We start from the raw sequence: 16068 nt of genomic DNA, 5'->3' as shown, positions 1-16068 counted from the left end.
ACTCGGCTCATCTAAATTGGGTTTCAAAACACCTTCTGACTCATTTCCTTACTCTTCTGATATCTCCCTCCCTCTCACTCTGTCCGCTGACCTCTGTGCTGACCTTTATGTTTGCTTCTCACTGCCCAGTTTGCTGTCAACACTTTCTGGCTTTGAGTCTGTGTTCCACTTCTTCTTTTAACTTATTATTGCTGCCACTGGCACTGAATTAAAAACAAGTCAAAATCATGCTCCAGAGTACATCCCTGGAGCCTTTGTTTTTCCAGTTCCTCCGTTATCACCTGCAAACATGCACACATGGGGGAAAATGATAAAAAAAAAAGAAACTAGATTTTCCTAATAAAGCACCCAAAGGACACTCTGTGGCAATTTCTAATAACCCCCCCCAAAAAAACACTCAAAGCTTTTTGATCTGGTAAAACACAAGTCAAACACAAGTCAAACACAAGTTTAAACACGGTGACTGAAATCACCAAAATACAGCCAGGTTACACACACTGAAAAAGCAGCTTCTCGAACCTTGCTAACACACACAACCCTACTGGTCCATTAACATGCACACAGAGATAGAAAGGACACATATTAGAAACAGGCTGCACATGTGCCTGCAAAAGCGTTTGTCACTAGTTATGTGCACAGCATGGGGAGGGGCAGGGTTTTAAGATTCAATACAAAAGGAATTGTCCGTGACGGAGGCACAAGATAATTGTTTGGACTGAGGAAGCTGCGTGTGGTAATTGGTGAGACTGAGCGAAGCAGCAAGACGAGAGATTTAGTGATGGAGTGCTGCAGGGAGGGGGGGCAACAGTCTGAGACATTGAGCCCCTTTGTCCCGTTAGGATTAAGAGTCTTATCACACAAGAACATTGGACTGATCCTCAGTCAACAGAAAGGAGGGAAGGTGGAAGAAACAAAGGCGAAATATCGGCACAGTCAGAAACATCCAGCAACACACATTGTTAGACAAGGTAGAGCAGAGGGGGAGACGTTAACACAGATACAGAAGGACAGAGATAGACAATGGAAACATAAAGTATGGGAAAATACAAAAAAAATGAAATATAAGTCACAGACAAGTGAAACACCTAAAACAATCAGCTGTTTACTCAAAAAAAAAACAGCTTCTCACATACCTGTATGAGTATTTGCTGATTTTCTTACTTTTAATCATATTGAACTTACAATTGGTGACCAGTCAAAGCAAGTTAATCATGCTAATGAAGCTCTGTACTGTACTGTACTGTACTGTACTGTATGTCATCTTGAGCCCTAGGAAATTTGGCATTTCCTGTTATTTTCTGACATTTTTAAGACTAAATAATTCATTGATTAATCAAGAACACAATTAATTATAACAATAACAATTTATTTCACAAATAAAACGGTTGAACCACACAAAGTAGGAACCGCTGAAGGAGGCCTGCAGCTGAAGCACCAGTGAAGAGCAGTAAGGAAGTGAGACGCAAGACCTTTACAAATGTGATGGGAACAAGGAGGGAGCTGACAGACAGACAGACAGGGACAAATAAAGATTCTCACACACACACGCACAACACATGATTTAACTCCTGAGATGGGATTCAATCTGGATTACTCTGTCATTTTATGGAAGCATTAACTCACCGGCTGTTTATCCAACACCATGATTAACTACAGTATGTTAATATAAGAGCAGTTAAAAAAACTACTGGAATGTGAAACGTGACGGTAGAAAAACCTATTTATTGCCTTTGGTGTTAAGGGAGACACTAACCCCCTATTATTTATTTGATTATAGAGAAGGCTGTGTTTAGTGTTAAGAGGACAGAGTTAGACAGTGGGAAAAATACACAAGCATGAAGTGAGGAACAGGAAGACAATGGCGAGAACGGAGACTGACCAGTTTATAGTCCTTGGTGGAGAGCTTAGTGAACCACTGGTTAAACTCAAGTACTGCTATTATGGCCACCAGATCCCTGAGGAGGAGAGAAAAGGGCAAAGCTGCAATTACGTATTCTTCTTCAGCTGTACTACCTTAGACAATATGGCGAATTCAGCATTTTTACCTTACAAAATAAATCATGTCACATCTACAATACCCTTTGTCTTGCAACATGGCCTTTATCTGTGATATGTGTTATGCTGGTGTGATATGGTTTCATTTCATCTCACCTGTTCTCCAGATGACTGAAATCCTGTAGGTTGAGTTCTCTAGTGTCTTGTGTCAAATAGATGGTATCAACATCCTGGAGAGGAAACAATTGATCACAGCTGATATTAACAAACATGTCTGCTATTAACAACAGCATCTGCTTGCTCATGATGAGAAGAAATTGCACAGAGAAAGAGTCTTTCCATTTTGCATAAGAATATCTCAAGAAATATAGAGATATTCACACTCTGTAGTGGCTGCTGTATTTGATCAAAAGGGCCGTATGCAGTTTTATGTCACCCAGCCAGCAGCACTGAAGCATAGCTGAGCTAGGATCTGTCAATCCTGTGCAAATGCATACAGAATGTAATGTACTCACCCACTGCACCTCTTCTCTGTAAGGCAGCCCCAACCAGTCACAAACACACCGGTACATCTGAGAAAATCCACCTGCACAACAGAGAGAGAGAGAGAGAGAGAGAGAGAGAGCAAGAGAGAGATGGATTGGATGGATTGATGATTGATAAGGCCTTATTCACACAAAAACGTTTTTTTTTGATAAACGCAGCTTTTTTCATCCGGTTTGGGGAGTCCGTACACACGCAAACATATTGAAAACGGCTAAAAAAAAACAAAGATTTTAAAAAAAACTCCGGCCACAGTGAATATTTTTTTAAAACGCCGTATTTATTTTGATGTGTGGACAAGATAAACGGATATTTACCAGAGATGTTCTATGTTTGTCACGTTGCGTGCCGCAGCTATTTGTTAGGTTACTATAGTAACCAGTTTCCTCTCTCTCACCACTCTCGCTTTGGTCAGTGGGGTTATGACATGTTCTACGACAGTGTTTATGCATATATGCATATTCGTTTTTGGACATACATATTTTAATAACCAAACTTGTGTGGACGGGAATATTTAACAGGAAAAACTCTGTGTATATAAAAAACATGTTTTTGTGGATAGGGCCTAAACTGCATGTACTTCAACTGTTAATCAATTTAATATACAAGCTATAAATGCATTGTAGTATTGTAAAACTACAATAAATACTACTGACGTTAACTCAAGATATAACTGACAGTGCACACACATCATTAGAGCAATGGTTTGTACAAAGCAGTCACAGTCACAGATTTCATACCGCAGGGTCCAGGTTCAGCAGGCTTGTTGCTCTCCCACAGAGTCTGCAGAGTGGTCAGTCTGTCTGGAGGCTCCATGCAGAGCTTCTTCATCACTTTGCTGAGAAGAGAGGATAAATAACAGCGTTAGCCAGTCACTCCCTTTCTATTATCTGTTGAAATTTTCAAAAAAATGTAATCCTCTTCTCCTTTTATAAGATTTCCAATCAAGCTGCTCAAGGCTCCTTTCTCACGGTCTTACTTGTCAGTGGACGTTATTCAAGTAAGCAATCAGGGTGTTGCTGCACTGCAGAACACTCTAATAATGTAAGTGAAACCAACTGAATGACACAACTTAATGTCTGATGTAAAATAAGACAGAAGAGAATCAGCAGCATAGAACTGATTGGAGCTACAAAATACAAACTCCCTCCTATTCAACTCCTTTCATAACAAGGTTATAAAAGTTTCTGGTCATACATTTGTATTCATTTGTGCATTTATATTCATGCTTCCTGTTCTTCCCAATATATATAGCAAATGTGATTCACATCTGCATTACAAAGCCTCTAAGTATCTGATTCTCTAGATATTAAATACAGTATTCAGTGGCCTTTTATCCTCAACTAAAGCGGCACATTTACAGATCAGGGACACGTACTGTAGCCTATGATATGAAAACTCTACAGAGCGACATTATGAGTTGAATTAGTGGTACACATGATTTGATTGGTACATTAACATCATAATAAAGTTATGGAAAGAGCATAAATGGTTGTTTTGGAGACGTATACAGAAGCTGAACTCACCTAGGTGGTAGACCAGGACATATCCTCAGCAGGCAGTTTCCTATGTGAGCGACCACCTCATTAACCTCCTCTGAAGAGAGCAGCTTCAGAGAGAAGGAGCTGCGCTCATACTCTATCAACAGCTGAAAGAACACAACGCTGATTAGAGATTCATACCGACGTGCAGGGCTCTACCTTCACCTGCTTTAACCACATTTATACTGATTAAGCTCTTAAAACGTCATCTTTCTTCTTAAAAATCCAATCCTGAGAACACACCATTGACAGTCTGTTCTTCATTTCCATTTTATATTCAACTTTTCTTGCCCAGCTGCCAGGGCTCTTCATCCCACATTTGCATGAAGTAAAAACAAAGATTTAATGACATTTACCAAGACTAGCTAACCATCTCAGCATTCAATGCAATTATGCAAATGCTGATGTAAGGTGATATGTGCCCACTCAATAGGCCAAAATTAACGTAATCTTAGATGGCACAGGAGACCATCAGTCAGGATATTAAGATGACGGAAATCTCTTGAGATGAGTGGGAGAGAGGTTATGCTGCAGGAACAGGGTGGTTTGTGACAGATTAATTTATCTTATAGGTAGATTCTGCAGAATGACAGCCAGTCAGCTCTGGTCAAAGAGCTAAATTATGGCTTCTGGGCTCTTGGAAAAGATTTTCATGTCACATTTTTTCAGGATTATAAATTCTCAGCCACCAGCTTCAGTCTTGTGTCTCCTACACACTAAAGCATCTGTTGTGATTTCAGTTGTTCTGCTAAACTAAACTTGAGGATATTCAGCAAACATCCACTTTGCTGAAGTGTGTCTAAACTTGACCCTGAATCCTGAGCATCTGTATTTCAGCTGTCCCTGACCTTTAACCTCACTGAAGACAAGTTAATGCACAAAACCAGTGGTGTTCTTTAAATAAATGGTACTGCATATTTCACTACTGTACATTCACCCGACACACTTGGAGAGCATCCCTCCTGTTGGATTTGTTAGAAAAAACAAAATGTGGTATTTATTACCTAAATAATACCTATACATATCACTATAAAGCTGAGCTAAGCTAAGCTAAATGCTTCTTGGCTCCAGCTCCATACTTAAGCCACAGATGCGAGAGTGGTATCAATCCTTTCATCTAACATTACCTAAAGGTTAAATTATTGCTTTAATGTTTAGACACATGTGCTTTTGGTCTGAGGTTGCGTACCTGTGTGGGCTTGTTACAAGCAATCCCCTGGATCTCCAGATAATTAAAGGAGTGTTCCACCTAAAAAGAGCAAAGAAATCACCATTAAGACAAAATCCCACTCTCTATTGCCTGCTTCCTACAACAGTCAGAAAAAAAAGGAAAACATGTATGAAAACAGTGCATGATATGGTCACTGGGGGCACAGTATAAGAAAAATTGTGCATGAAATTCAACTAAACATTACTTCTTCTTCTTTTTTTACCAGAGTAGGCCATCACAGACAGGAAAGCTGTAAATGCAAATATGGGTGCAAGTATTTGAATGAATGAATGAATGAATGAATGAATGAATGAATGAATGAATGAATGAGCAAGTGTGGTATTTGTATGAGATTATGCAAGACCTTCCAGTTTGTAGGCCTACTACATGACAGTAAATGTGGCTACAGCTTACTAGTGCAGTGACTGTCTGACTGAGGAATGTCTGTGTGAAAATACAGTTGCTCTGTTCTATAATTAACAGGTAGCAGTGCAGTAATTCCTTGTTTCTTTCTCAGCTCTTGTGCAGACTTCCTTCACTGACTCACGCATTCATTTTTCCAAGATACCCTTAGACACATTTGTAGGCTCAAATTAGGGGATGAGATGTATACCACCTTATGATGTAATTTGCAAGAAAATACTGTGAATTTTCAACAGCTACACAAAGCTAAAACACTAAGGATACCAGTGTTTTCAATATGCTTTTTTGGATTATTTGAATCTAGGAGGAGATGAATGCAGCTATGACAGAAACAGGAAAATACTGTAAATCAGAAAGGATTTATCATCAGGATTTTTCTATTCATGTGCAAAAGAGACTCTCGAAACAGGTCAGGAAAATGTAACCCGTTTCAAGAGAGCATTTCAGGACAATGAAAACAAAGAAAAGCAGCAGCCTGCCTTTCCTTACCTAAAAAGGAGAAAAAGAAGATTCTCTCATGTCAGAGGGAGGGATGGGGGGGGGGGGGGGGGGGGGGCATGAATACAAATTCCTATTACTATATACAGAGCAGACGATTTTGCTGCACTGTTTCATCTTCTCTCCTTTTCTTTTTCTCTCGCACACAGAAATACAGTCCACCACCTCGGGGCAGGTCAGGGAGAGAGGCCAGACTATTCCAGGTGGGCGCTGTGTTCCTGAGGCTTGGCTCAGCGATGAAAGGTGGGAGAGGATAAGTAGGCCGCTTGTCTACTGTCTGACTTGAGTGTGCAGTGTGTGCACAGATGCGTTTGTTTGTTTGTGTACAGTATTTCAGTGATGCCTGTGGTTACTCACTCACACACTTGATTTCTCATGAGCCAGACATGACCACAAAATTCAGTACGATAATTATCCAGCGTGGAAAATTATCAACGAAACACAAATACAGATGGAGAGTGTAAAATAAAAGGTCTATTACGCAGACTACTCAGGCAACATTTTTAATTATCTTCAAGTCCTAGGTCATTAGAGTGTTTTCACCACTTCAGATTGCACATTGCACATTTATTTTTACACATCCACTGGAAAGTCGGGTATGCAAATTACTGAACTGATTTATATTTATGTCAATCAGTCCATCTAATACAGCCAATACATGTCATGATAACACACATACTGAAATGAGCACCTGCCAAAGATGAGTGAGTGCCATGCCCTGATAAATCTGAGCTCTGGCCAATGGCAGACATCACACTGTGATGGGGAACCAAGGAGGAGCCTGTGTGATTGCATCGTCCACTCATTCGTTCACTGTCCATCTGTTACTTTAACTTATTCACCTTTTATTGTATTTCCCTTTTTTATTAAATATGTAGATTTGATTATGTACAATACAAAGGCTGAAAATGAACATTTTGGGATCATTTGGATTTATAATAACCTTAATTAAGAAATAACTAAGACTGACAGCTACTAATTAATGTAACTAAATGATGCCATAAAATGTTTTGCATCAAGTTGTGTCTTGAGTACCGGAAAGATATGTCAAATTTTCTGTTGCATAACTTTTGATAAAGAAGCTGGATTAAGAGTGTAGTGTATATGAATATAAAATGTAAAGCTACAAGAGGCTGCAGGGGGGAAAAGACAAGAAAGTGAGGGAGAGATGAATGAAACTGTGTGTGAGAGAGAAAGGGAGCATGTGTGATGTTTTGGAGGACACTGCAGGAGACTGTAAGGCCCTGCAGCTTCTTACGAGGAGCCAAACCATCAATTGGAGACACAGACACAGAGAGAAACCCACTGAGAGGTGCATGAGAGAGTTGGAGGGGGATTTCAACTATTGTCAAGAGAAGAGGTGTACACAGTAAGAGTTTAACTGAGGTTTACTGCTACTGTGACACAACACTTCAATATTAAGGCCTAAGGCTGTCAACAGAAAAACAACACCATCAAAATCCACACAAATATTTTGCTCTTGTGTGTGTTCAGGTGCATCTCCAGGGTTTCACGTTTATAAAATAAACGAATCGTCTAAAATGAATTCAGATTGGCTAGAAACACATGAACTATAAAGAAAACAGCGGATGAATACAGTCAATAGTTCATGTGTTGGAACAATGAGCAAATCTAAGCAAGCCTAATCTTCATTTGCAGTCAGCTCGCCTCCTCTTTGATATAAATTTCACATCAGCAAAATCAATACAAGGAGAAATACTGTAACAGTCAGCTTCTCATGGATGTTGGCAGGCTTCATCTCTTAAAACACACCCAACACGTTAACCCTTTACTATTTTTTAGCAATGTGGATATCAACACATAAAGATCCTTACAGGTTCAGTGTGTAATAATTGGCAAGGTTTATAGGCAAAATCTGGCTTGAATATATGTGTATAAGTGTATAATCGCTATAAAAAAATTTGTTTGGTTTTCGTAGCCTTATAATTCTTCTTTTATATATAAATATAGCAAGGGTCTCGCTTTACAGAGCGTCGCCATCTTGCACTGCCATGTTTGTATGGCAGCCCGAACAGAAAATCTATCCAGCCAGAGAGCACGTTTCGCAAGTTTTGTGCATAAATAATAAGTATATAATGTAAATATTGTGTAAAAATGTGGTAGTGCCAATTAATTCCAACCTTTCAGCTGGGCTGATTGTACGTTTTTTCATCAATTCCAAAAACCCAAGTCAATTAAACTGTTTGATGAACAGAGGACAATAAGGAGTCTTCCCTTAAAATGTCACTGAAACAACTGGAATACCTGTGTCCGGCTTCTCAAATGTGAGGATTTTCTGTTTTGTTTTTGTTTTTGTTTTTTTTGCCTTGATTTCATCAGAACCTACTGAATATCTGTGAAATTATCCGAGTTAAAATCAGTAGCACAGGTATTTTCACTGTGTTATACACCAAATGGAAAAAAAATCATCTTTGGTTGCAGAGAGTTCCTGTAGGATACATCATGCATTGATTTCTGAGATAAAATACCAACAGATTCAACTGGATTCAGGACGTTGTAGGATATCCCTGCTATCCTTTGGTACAGTGCTGAGTAAAAGAGGATAACAGGAAAAGAAAGAGAGCGAGAGAAGGGGGTGAAGTTAGAAGGAAGTAATCTGGATTGTTGGTAAAAGTAGATAAAGACAGGACAGGGATGAGAGTGAGAAACCTGAATGAATGGCTTAAAGGAAAGACGGAGAGGAGAGCAAAGGTTATCTGTAACTATAATCTGTCTAAGAGGAGAGAGGAGAAGGCGATAGAGGTTTGCTGCGATAGAAAGACCCAACTATAACTACTCTGGTACAATACATCAAGCAACTTCCAGTGTTGCCCATCCAAAGTATGGAGGAAAAACTACAAGTACAATTATAGCTGCTGCGCAGCGATGGGTCGGGTCCGGGCTACTTTTGGGCAAATTTAGGCAATTCTGAGCAACAAACAGGAGAATAGGAAGACAAGACAGTTGACCTTATAATGTTCAATTTGCATCAGTTGAGGATTGAACCCACAACCTCGGGAACCAAAGACCATTGTCTATCGCACTGAGCTAATTGACAAGTGGCAGATCAACAGTGGCTTCACAAATTGAGTAAGCCATTCACTGTCGTGTAGGCAGATTTGAAACCACAGTAAAAAGAAAAATCAGTTTTTGAGGTAAAATAATGATATTTGTCAAACATCTACTATGAGTCTAAGATGTTAGGAGCCTTCGCGCATGGACCAGTCCAAGATATTTGTTTTTTTTTTTAATTTAGAGGCTTGCTGTGATGCCACCATTAGGACAATTGTCTTGTGTTTCATATTGAGGTCAACTGACATTTTGATATGTCATCATCATCATCACCATCACCCTTGCTGGGTCTCGAACTCACAACCTCTGACACCAAGAACCAGCTCCTAACTCGCTGAGCTAATTTGCTGGTAGTGAGACCTGCTGTGTAGCTTCATTTATCCACTCAGGTGAGCCAGTGCCCGGGCAGCTGTTGTGATGAAATGGTCAAAATATCAATAATTCAGTCATCTAAACAAAAATCTGATAATACATAAATTGCATCTTGACAGCATGGAAATGTTGGTGATTTGTTTTTAATGATAAGTGTTTTGCTTCATAAGAGAAAATCTGATGTTTATAAATTCCACTCTCACATTGACTGCAGTTGTTCCCATGAGAGCAGAATTCAAAATGTTCTCAAAAATTCAGTTTTTGAGTTAAAATTCTGATATTTGCCAAACTTCATCAACCATGACTCCAGAATATTGTCATTTTTTTTCAGGAAGATTGAAAATTTATTTATCAAGAATTTGATGGTATATGTTTACAGTACTGTTTGCAGTCAAACGTTTTCATGCACTGTAGGCTCAATTTTTGCTTAATCAAAAATCCGAGAAACAAGTTTTGTGGAGGACGGTCTGGAGATGCTCTGTAGCAAGTTTGGTGTCAATTGAGCAAAAATTGTGGGAGGAGATACATTTTAAAAGTTTTACAGTTATTGAAAAAAACAGAGTGATGGACTTCATAATTTGTAATAAGTTTAAGTGGACAAAAGTTTCAGCAGTATTGAGGCTACATTGTGGTGAAGTTTCAACACTGTAGCATCTACCGTTGGTTTGGTAGGAATTTTTAAAGTTTTTAAATTTAAACGCTTATTGTGCCCCCCCTAGGAGGGGGGGGCACATGTCCTTGGAGTTGAGTGAATCTGGCATGGGACTGAACCTTTGTGCAAAGTTTGGTGAGTTTTCGCCCATGGGAAGTATGACTTCCTTGGAAGAAGAAAGAAAGAAAGAAAGAAAGAAGAAGAAGAAGAATTCCTAGGAATACAATAGTGTCCTGTCAGCTGCGCTGCCCGGACCCTAACAAGTATGAGAGATAAGGAGAGCGAGACAGTGGAGCCATACAGTAGACACTACAGTAGACGAGTCAGTTCTTCACAAAACAGGTGTCTAATCCCTCCACAGGAGACTGCACACAAATAGAAAACAGCAGAGCCAGCTTCATAAACATCTCACAACAGTGGAACAATATGACGTCATGTGAAACAGGGTCAGCTTGAAACCTCTTCTCTGCTGCCTGTAAACCTTCAAATCAGTTTTCAAGCAACCAATAAATCACTTAAACTGTCCCTGGAGGCATCCTGTTGACTGGAAAGCATCTATTTGAAGGGCTGTCATTAAGTGTTCATGGGCATGGTACAAGATGAGATGATACGTGATCTCATGAGTTGGGGAAAATACTGTGAAGTGCTATTCTGTCCTGACAGAGGGATCTGTCAGTTTAGATAAAGTAGGTAGAAACATGTGTCATAGTTTGTTCCACATACAGTACAATCACAGTGCTGTGAGTTTCTATCTATTTTTCATATACAATACAGAAACGGCAACACTGAGTAGTTAGTTACAGTATTAAATTATTCACCACTGATTTCAGAGGTTGTGTACAGAACATCTTTTTCATATTTAACAGCATATGTTGTTTGCACATTGGCTGTAAAAACGATACAGCAAAGTTTACATAAGTTTCGAACTTCACAGTTTATTTAGCAGATGTTCTGGAGCTTTTGATCATTTCAGATGATCATCACCAGATGGAGTTTGCTCATGGTGGAATGCAGGTGTGCAGTTTTTTGCATTTCAATGAATCTAAACTTCTGGCCACCTCAGTTGACTTATAAGTCGTTAAAAAAGATTTGCTGATGAAAATCATGATGATATGAGATGATATATGACTGAAAGACCCTAGAGCAACTAATAAATAAATCATGAGTAGATACCGTTTTGCCAATTGTTTCTACAAACAGCTACATTCATTATGAACATTATGAATTTTAATTTGCTGTGGGCATGTTTTCTAAAGCTATACAGGATCACAACACAGGGAACCAGGAGTTTAATACTGGCAGTAGTGATAATAGTAGCTGTTTGACTGGTGCTGCTGCTGGAAGTCTGAGGGAACATCTGCATCATGTTACTGCACTGCTGGTTTTTATGTGGTAGCGGTGACAATGATGCTGGTAAAGCTGATGACAGATGTTTCATTGCTGGTGATGGTGCTAACAACTGCCATCTGTCAGGCATATGGTACTGTGGTTAAAAAAATGTTTTAAAAAGTGCACTATAACAAGCCACAAGCAGAGCTACTAGTTTAACTATTTTTCTCTTTTGTATTGACCTTTCAACACATAGACACACAAAATCACCAAAAGAGTAAAAGGAAAAAAGTTGGGAATAACAAGACTGAAAGACAGTTAATGATCACTGAAAACTACACATATACAAGGATCTAACACACACTCTGACTCTACACTATAAAATAGTTTTTATTCATTTAATAGAGCTTTAAAGATTAATGTTAGAGAATAGACAGATAATTTTTAGAGGACAGTTAAACCATGAACCAACCACCAATTACTAAGGTTTCAATGCAGTAGCATGGAGGGTGTAAGAGGATGCCCAAAAATGTTAAGGTCATTTCTGACAATGTACTGTGATGTATTCACACAGTAAAAAAAACAAGTTACAACGACTGCAAGACAAAACCTAGTCTTGTTATGATTTTGTTTAATGATTTCTGGTCCCTCGTGACAAAGTGCTGAATGTGCACACTTAAAAACCGAGTTGCTGTTCTTACCTTGGTGGGAATGCGTGCTGTCAAGAGGTAAGCTCGGTGCGACGCGAGGGCCTGAGACAGAGAGAACACAGAGAATAATGAGTATGTGGTTGTAAATATACACTCTATGACAAGAACAGGGAAATGACAAAGAACACAGGGAGCTCTCCCGTTGACTCATCAGGATGAAAAGGCTCGTGACTCTGAAACATCTCTTTCAGTGAGGAGAAATATTGCTGAAAACAGACAATAACATCTACGGTATATTACATGTAGCCCAATTGCCTTTGTTTTTATTGGAAATACACCCTGTCTGAGTGAGACCGTCATAGGTCAGTGTGGTTTTCTTGATTTCCTGCTCGTGTTGCCTCCACCCGCTGAGCAAATGAGACACCAACTGCCATTGTTTATTAGAGCACATGGTGAGGACTGAGTTTGCTTCTGTTGCTGAACTATGGGAAAACAAAGTCAAGCCTTGAGGAGGCATAACTGGCATACATAAACTTGACATTCCCATCCAGCCTCGCTTTACTGGGATTGCAACCATAGAGTGTGATATTGTTAAGAGAGTCATGATTTGCACAACTCATGCTACTGAGAATGTGTTGACCCTGACACAGGCACAGTCCAGTGCTGCGCATATTGAACAATTCAAACACTGCATCTTTTGTACTCTCTACATTACACCATTGTACATTCACACAACACCATCAAACTGTAGTAACAACATTATGCACCGCAGTATAATCCATCAGAGGATCAAAGGTCAACACAAGAACAGTTTGACACTGAAAAGACTAAAGCATGTTCTACTGTATGCTGAATAGAAAGTTATGTTTAAATGTTGGGTGCAATGTCACTAGGGGAAGAAAATCACAACAAAGCAGATGCTGACCTTTAAAACTAAACTATTACCATTTTTACAGTAAACCAGGGTATGGGCACATAGCAAGAAGAAGGGCAACAACTAACAAACACACTATTTACATTACATTTATTTCATTAATTTTCCCATTAATCATAGAATAGAGCTGCCCCTAAAATGCTGAAAACATTTAGTTCAGAATCCAAAGATATTCAGTTCACGATCAGAGGCAACTAAGAAAACCAGCACACACTCACACTTAGATTTTTCTCTTTAAAAAAATTGTTACAGATTCATTTTTTGTGGAGTGAGATGCAGTGACCTTTGTGGCAAACCAACCATCTCCTGCTGTTTTCCTTTCTGTCTGCACTGAAGGCATGCATGGAATAACAGCCCAAGAACGTTAATAATCTTTGTGTTTAGAGGTCGAGTGTGTAAGATGCTTTAAAAAGAGACTCAAATCTGTTGCGTTTTGAATTCCACAAGAAAAAGATCAAGGTTAGAAGTCACAGAAAAAACGAAAAGCCAATTGATGAAACAGGGAATACAAGAAAAAAAAAAGAAAAGTGAAAAGAAGAGCCTCAGCGAGAGTAGATGAAACATGCAAAGTAGAAACTGACATCAAGGAGATGAAATGAAAGGGAGCAGACAGAGTGATCAAATGTGAAATAAAGCTGGGGATGAAGTTTTAAAGCAAAAGATAAAATGAAAAACTACAAAGGGGGAGAGGGGGATCACAGTATACTAACAAGTGCCAGATAAACAATGAGTGGCAAAAAGGACAGGGGGCTGAAAGGTGAAAAGGAAGAAAATAGGGAGTATGAGAGAAAACAAAACTATGGAAAATCTATATAGTCACAATCTTTCTTCAAAGACGTGAAAAAAGAAACAGAGGGATTAGACGTGGGTAAAAATGATGACAGTATCTCCCTGCCCTCTGTGGCTCAGCTCCACGGGCAGGGACTGTGTGGTTTGATGTGATGGAGACGGACAGGCAGGCCTGTGTGACCAAAGATAACCTCTCCTAAAGAGCAAGTCACCACCGCTTCGCTCAACTCGCCCTCTCATTTTCAGTTTTTCTGTTGCCTTGGTGGCAGCTATAAAAACATGTGATGGAATCTCTCAGCTTCTCTTTTTGTGAAAGGGGGGCACAGTACTCCAGTGATATTACACATGATGAAAACAATGCTTGTTTTATAACATAGCACTCTGGAGGGACTTTCTAGTTAAGGTAAAGAAAAAAACTACGATCACATCACTGGGATTAGACATCAATTGCACTCGTACCAACTTGATTGAGGGAACATTTAAAAGCTGTACTATCATCCGACTCCCAATTTCTTGAAAAGCCAGACATCTGTTTTGAAAAAGTAGATAATTTGCCAAATTAAGTGACAGGGCATTAGGTAAAAACGAGCAAAAACATATTGGCATATTGTGAACATACAGTAAGAATTTGGCTGCACAATTTCAAAGCTGGGGGAGCCGAAAAAGGGTTCTTGGGGCAACATTACATGACACAAGACAGCTTCCTAAAAAAAAACTAAAAAATGAAGTTCTTAGCAGCATGTGTGAAGAACACCAGGACTTAAAGAATGGATGGTACATCAGAGCTGATAGGAGCAGCCATCACACCTTACAATACAATGACCAGGAACTGTGAGTGACGGGGAGGCACCAGCTGTGAGTGTCAACTATAGGTTCATCTTGCATCTGCAGGACTGAGGAGAGTAGTACTGTAAATCATTCAGGGCTTCAATGATCAGTTTAAGCTTTAAAGCAATCAGTCAACAGTGTTTAGACATGTTACAAGGGGACGGTTTAACACTGCTGTGACTGCTTCGCTATTTAATTTATCAACCTACGGGGAGTTGCCTGAGCTTCAGATAACTGATACCTGTCCAGAGCAGGTTGTGTGAGCAGGCAATTTCATTGTAAACTGTTACAGGTGAGTTCTAAAAAGCAAGAGGTTGATGCTGAATGGAGAGCTTCTAGTAAGTCATAAACCACTAGACGTCTGTGGTAAAGCCCTGGCCTACAGATAGCAATTAGCATGATGGCATGTTTTCGATGTTTAATTTTAGGAGTATAAAAATAAAGGTACGGGCTGACAAAAGTTTGTGTGGCCCCTGGCAATAATCTGGGTTTCTCCTGTAGATCTAAAAATAAAATAAAAATTGCCCACCCCCGTTTTAAACACACTTTAGCCTCTTAGGTTTTCCTTCAGTGTTTCATCTCACCCATCCTCCTCCTGTCCATGCATGACTGCCCTCTGCACTTTCCCAGTGCAGTGCTCTCTCCATCTGCCCTTTTGCGTGGACAAAGCCATAACACCCCGATTTCATGACCCCCCCCACCCCCCCACCCCCCTCCTCCTTCCTTGTCCCTGTAACTGCCCTCTTACCTCTCCCTCTCTCTCTCTCTCTCTGCTCTTCGTCTTTAGTGGACTTAAAGCCTTGAGCCTTCCCATCAGCCAATGATTTCACAGCAACCGCCATCCCGCCTTTAGCTCTACTCAGCCAACCAGATGGCAGCAGCATTGGAGCATGTCTACAAGACCAGAGAGAGCATCTGCTAATACTCTCTCTCTCTCTCTCTCTCTCTCTCTCTCTCACAGACACACACACACACACACACACAGACTGATGCACACACACCAAAACTGGTGGCTCACATGCAAGATAACTGCCATAGGCTGTAAAGCACCATTTGTCTCCCTGGCCTGCGACATGCCACATACACACACACACACACACACACACACACAGCTCTGGTGGAGAATTTCAAAGCCAAATCCAATTTAACATGAAAATCTGACCCAGCCTTTTTGTTGTTGTTGTTTTATTATATGAATACACATTATCATGTTTTATAGCTAAAAGAGTATA

The 16068-nt window shown here is 39.8% G+C and overlaps 1 protein-coding gene across 1 annotated transcript in view; it reads right to left on the bottom strand.

The window, feature by feature from the left end:
- Window positions 1-16068, bottom strand: part of LOC310998679 (F-actin-uncapping protein LRRC16A-like) — a 71587-nt gene that overhangs the window by 28690 nt on the left and 26829 nt on the right. Inside the window, exons 3-9 of the mRNA XM_083988840.1 lie at window positions 12337-12387; window positions 5269-5328; window positions 4065-4186; window positions 3279-3376; window positions 2511-2581; window positions 2152-2225; window positions 1880-1955 (exon numbers count right to left, since the gene is read on the bottom strand). Coding sequence (XP_083844966.1) covers window positions 1880-1955; window positions 2152-2225; window positions 2511-2581; window positions 3279-3376; window positions 4065-4186; window positions 5269-5328; window positions 12337-12387 — 552 coding nt within the window. The remainder of the gene's footprint in view (window positions 1-1879; window positions 1956-2151; window positions 2226-2510; window positions 2582-3278; window positions 3377-4064; window positions 4187-5268; window positions 5329-12336; window positions 12388-16068) is intronic.

The sequence above is a fragment of the Trachurus trachurus genome, assembly GCF_905171665.1.
Source record: "Trachurus trachurus genome assembly, chromosome: 16".
NCBI lineage: Eukaryota > Metazoa > Chordata > Actinopteri > Carangiformes > Carangidae > Trachurus > Trachurus trachurus.
The sequence above is the reverse complement of the archived record's forward strand: the minus strand, read 5'-3'. Positions and strand labels throughout refer to the sequence as shown.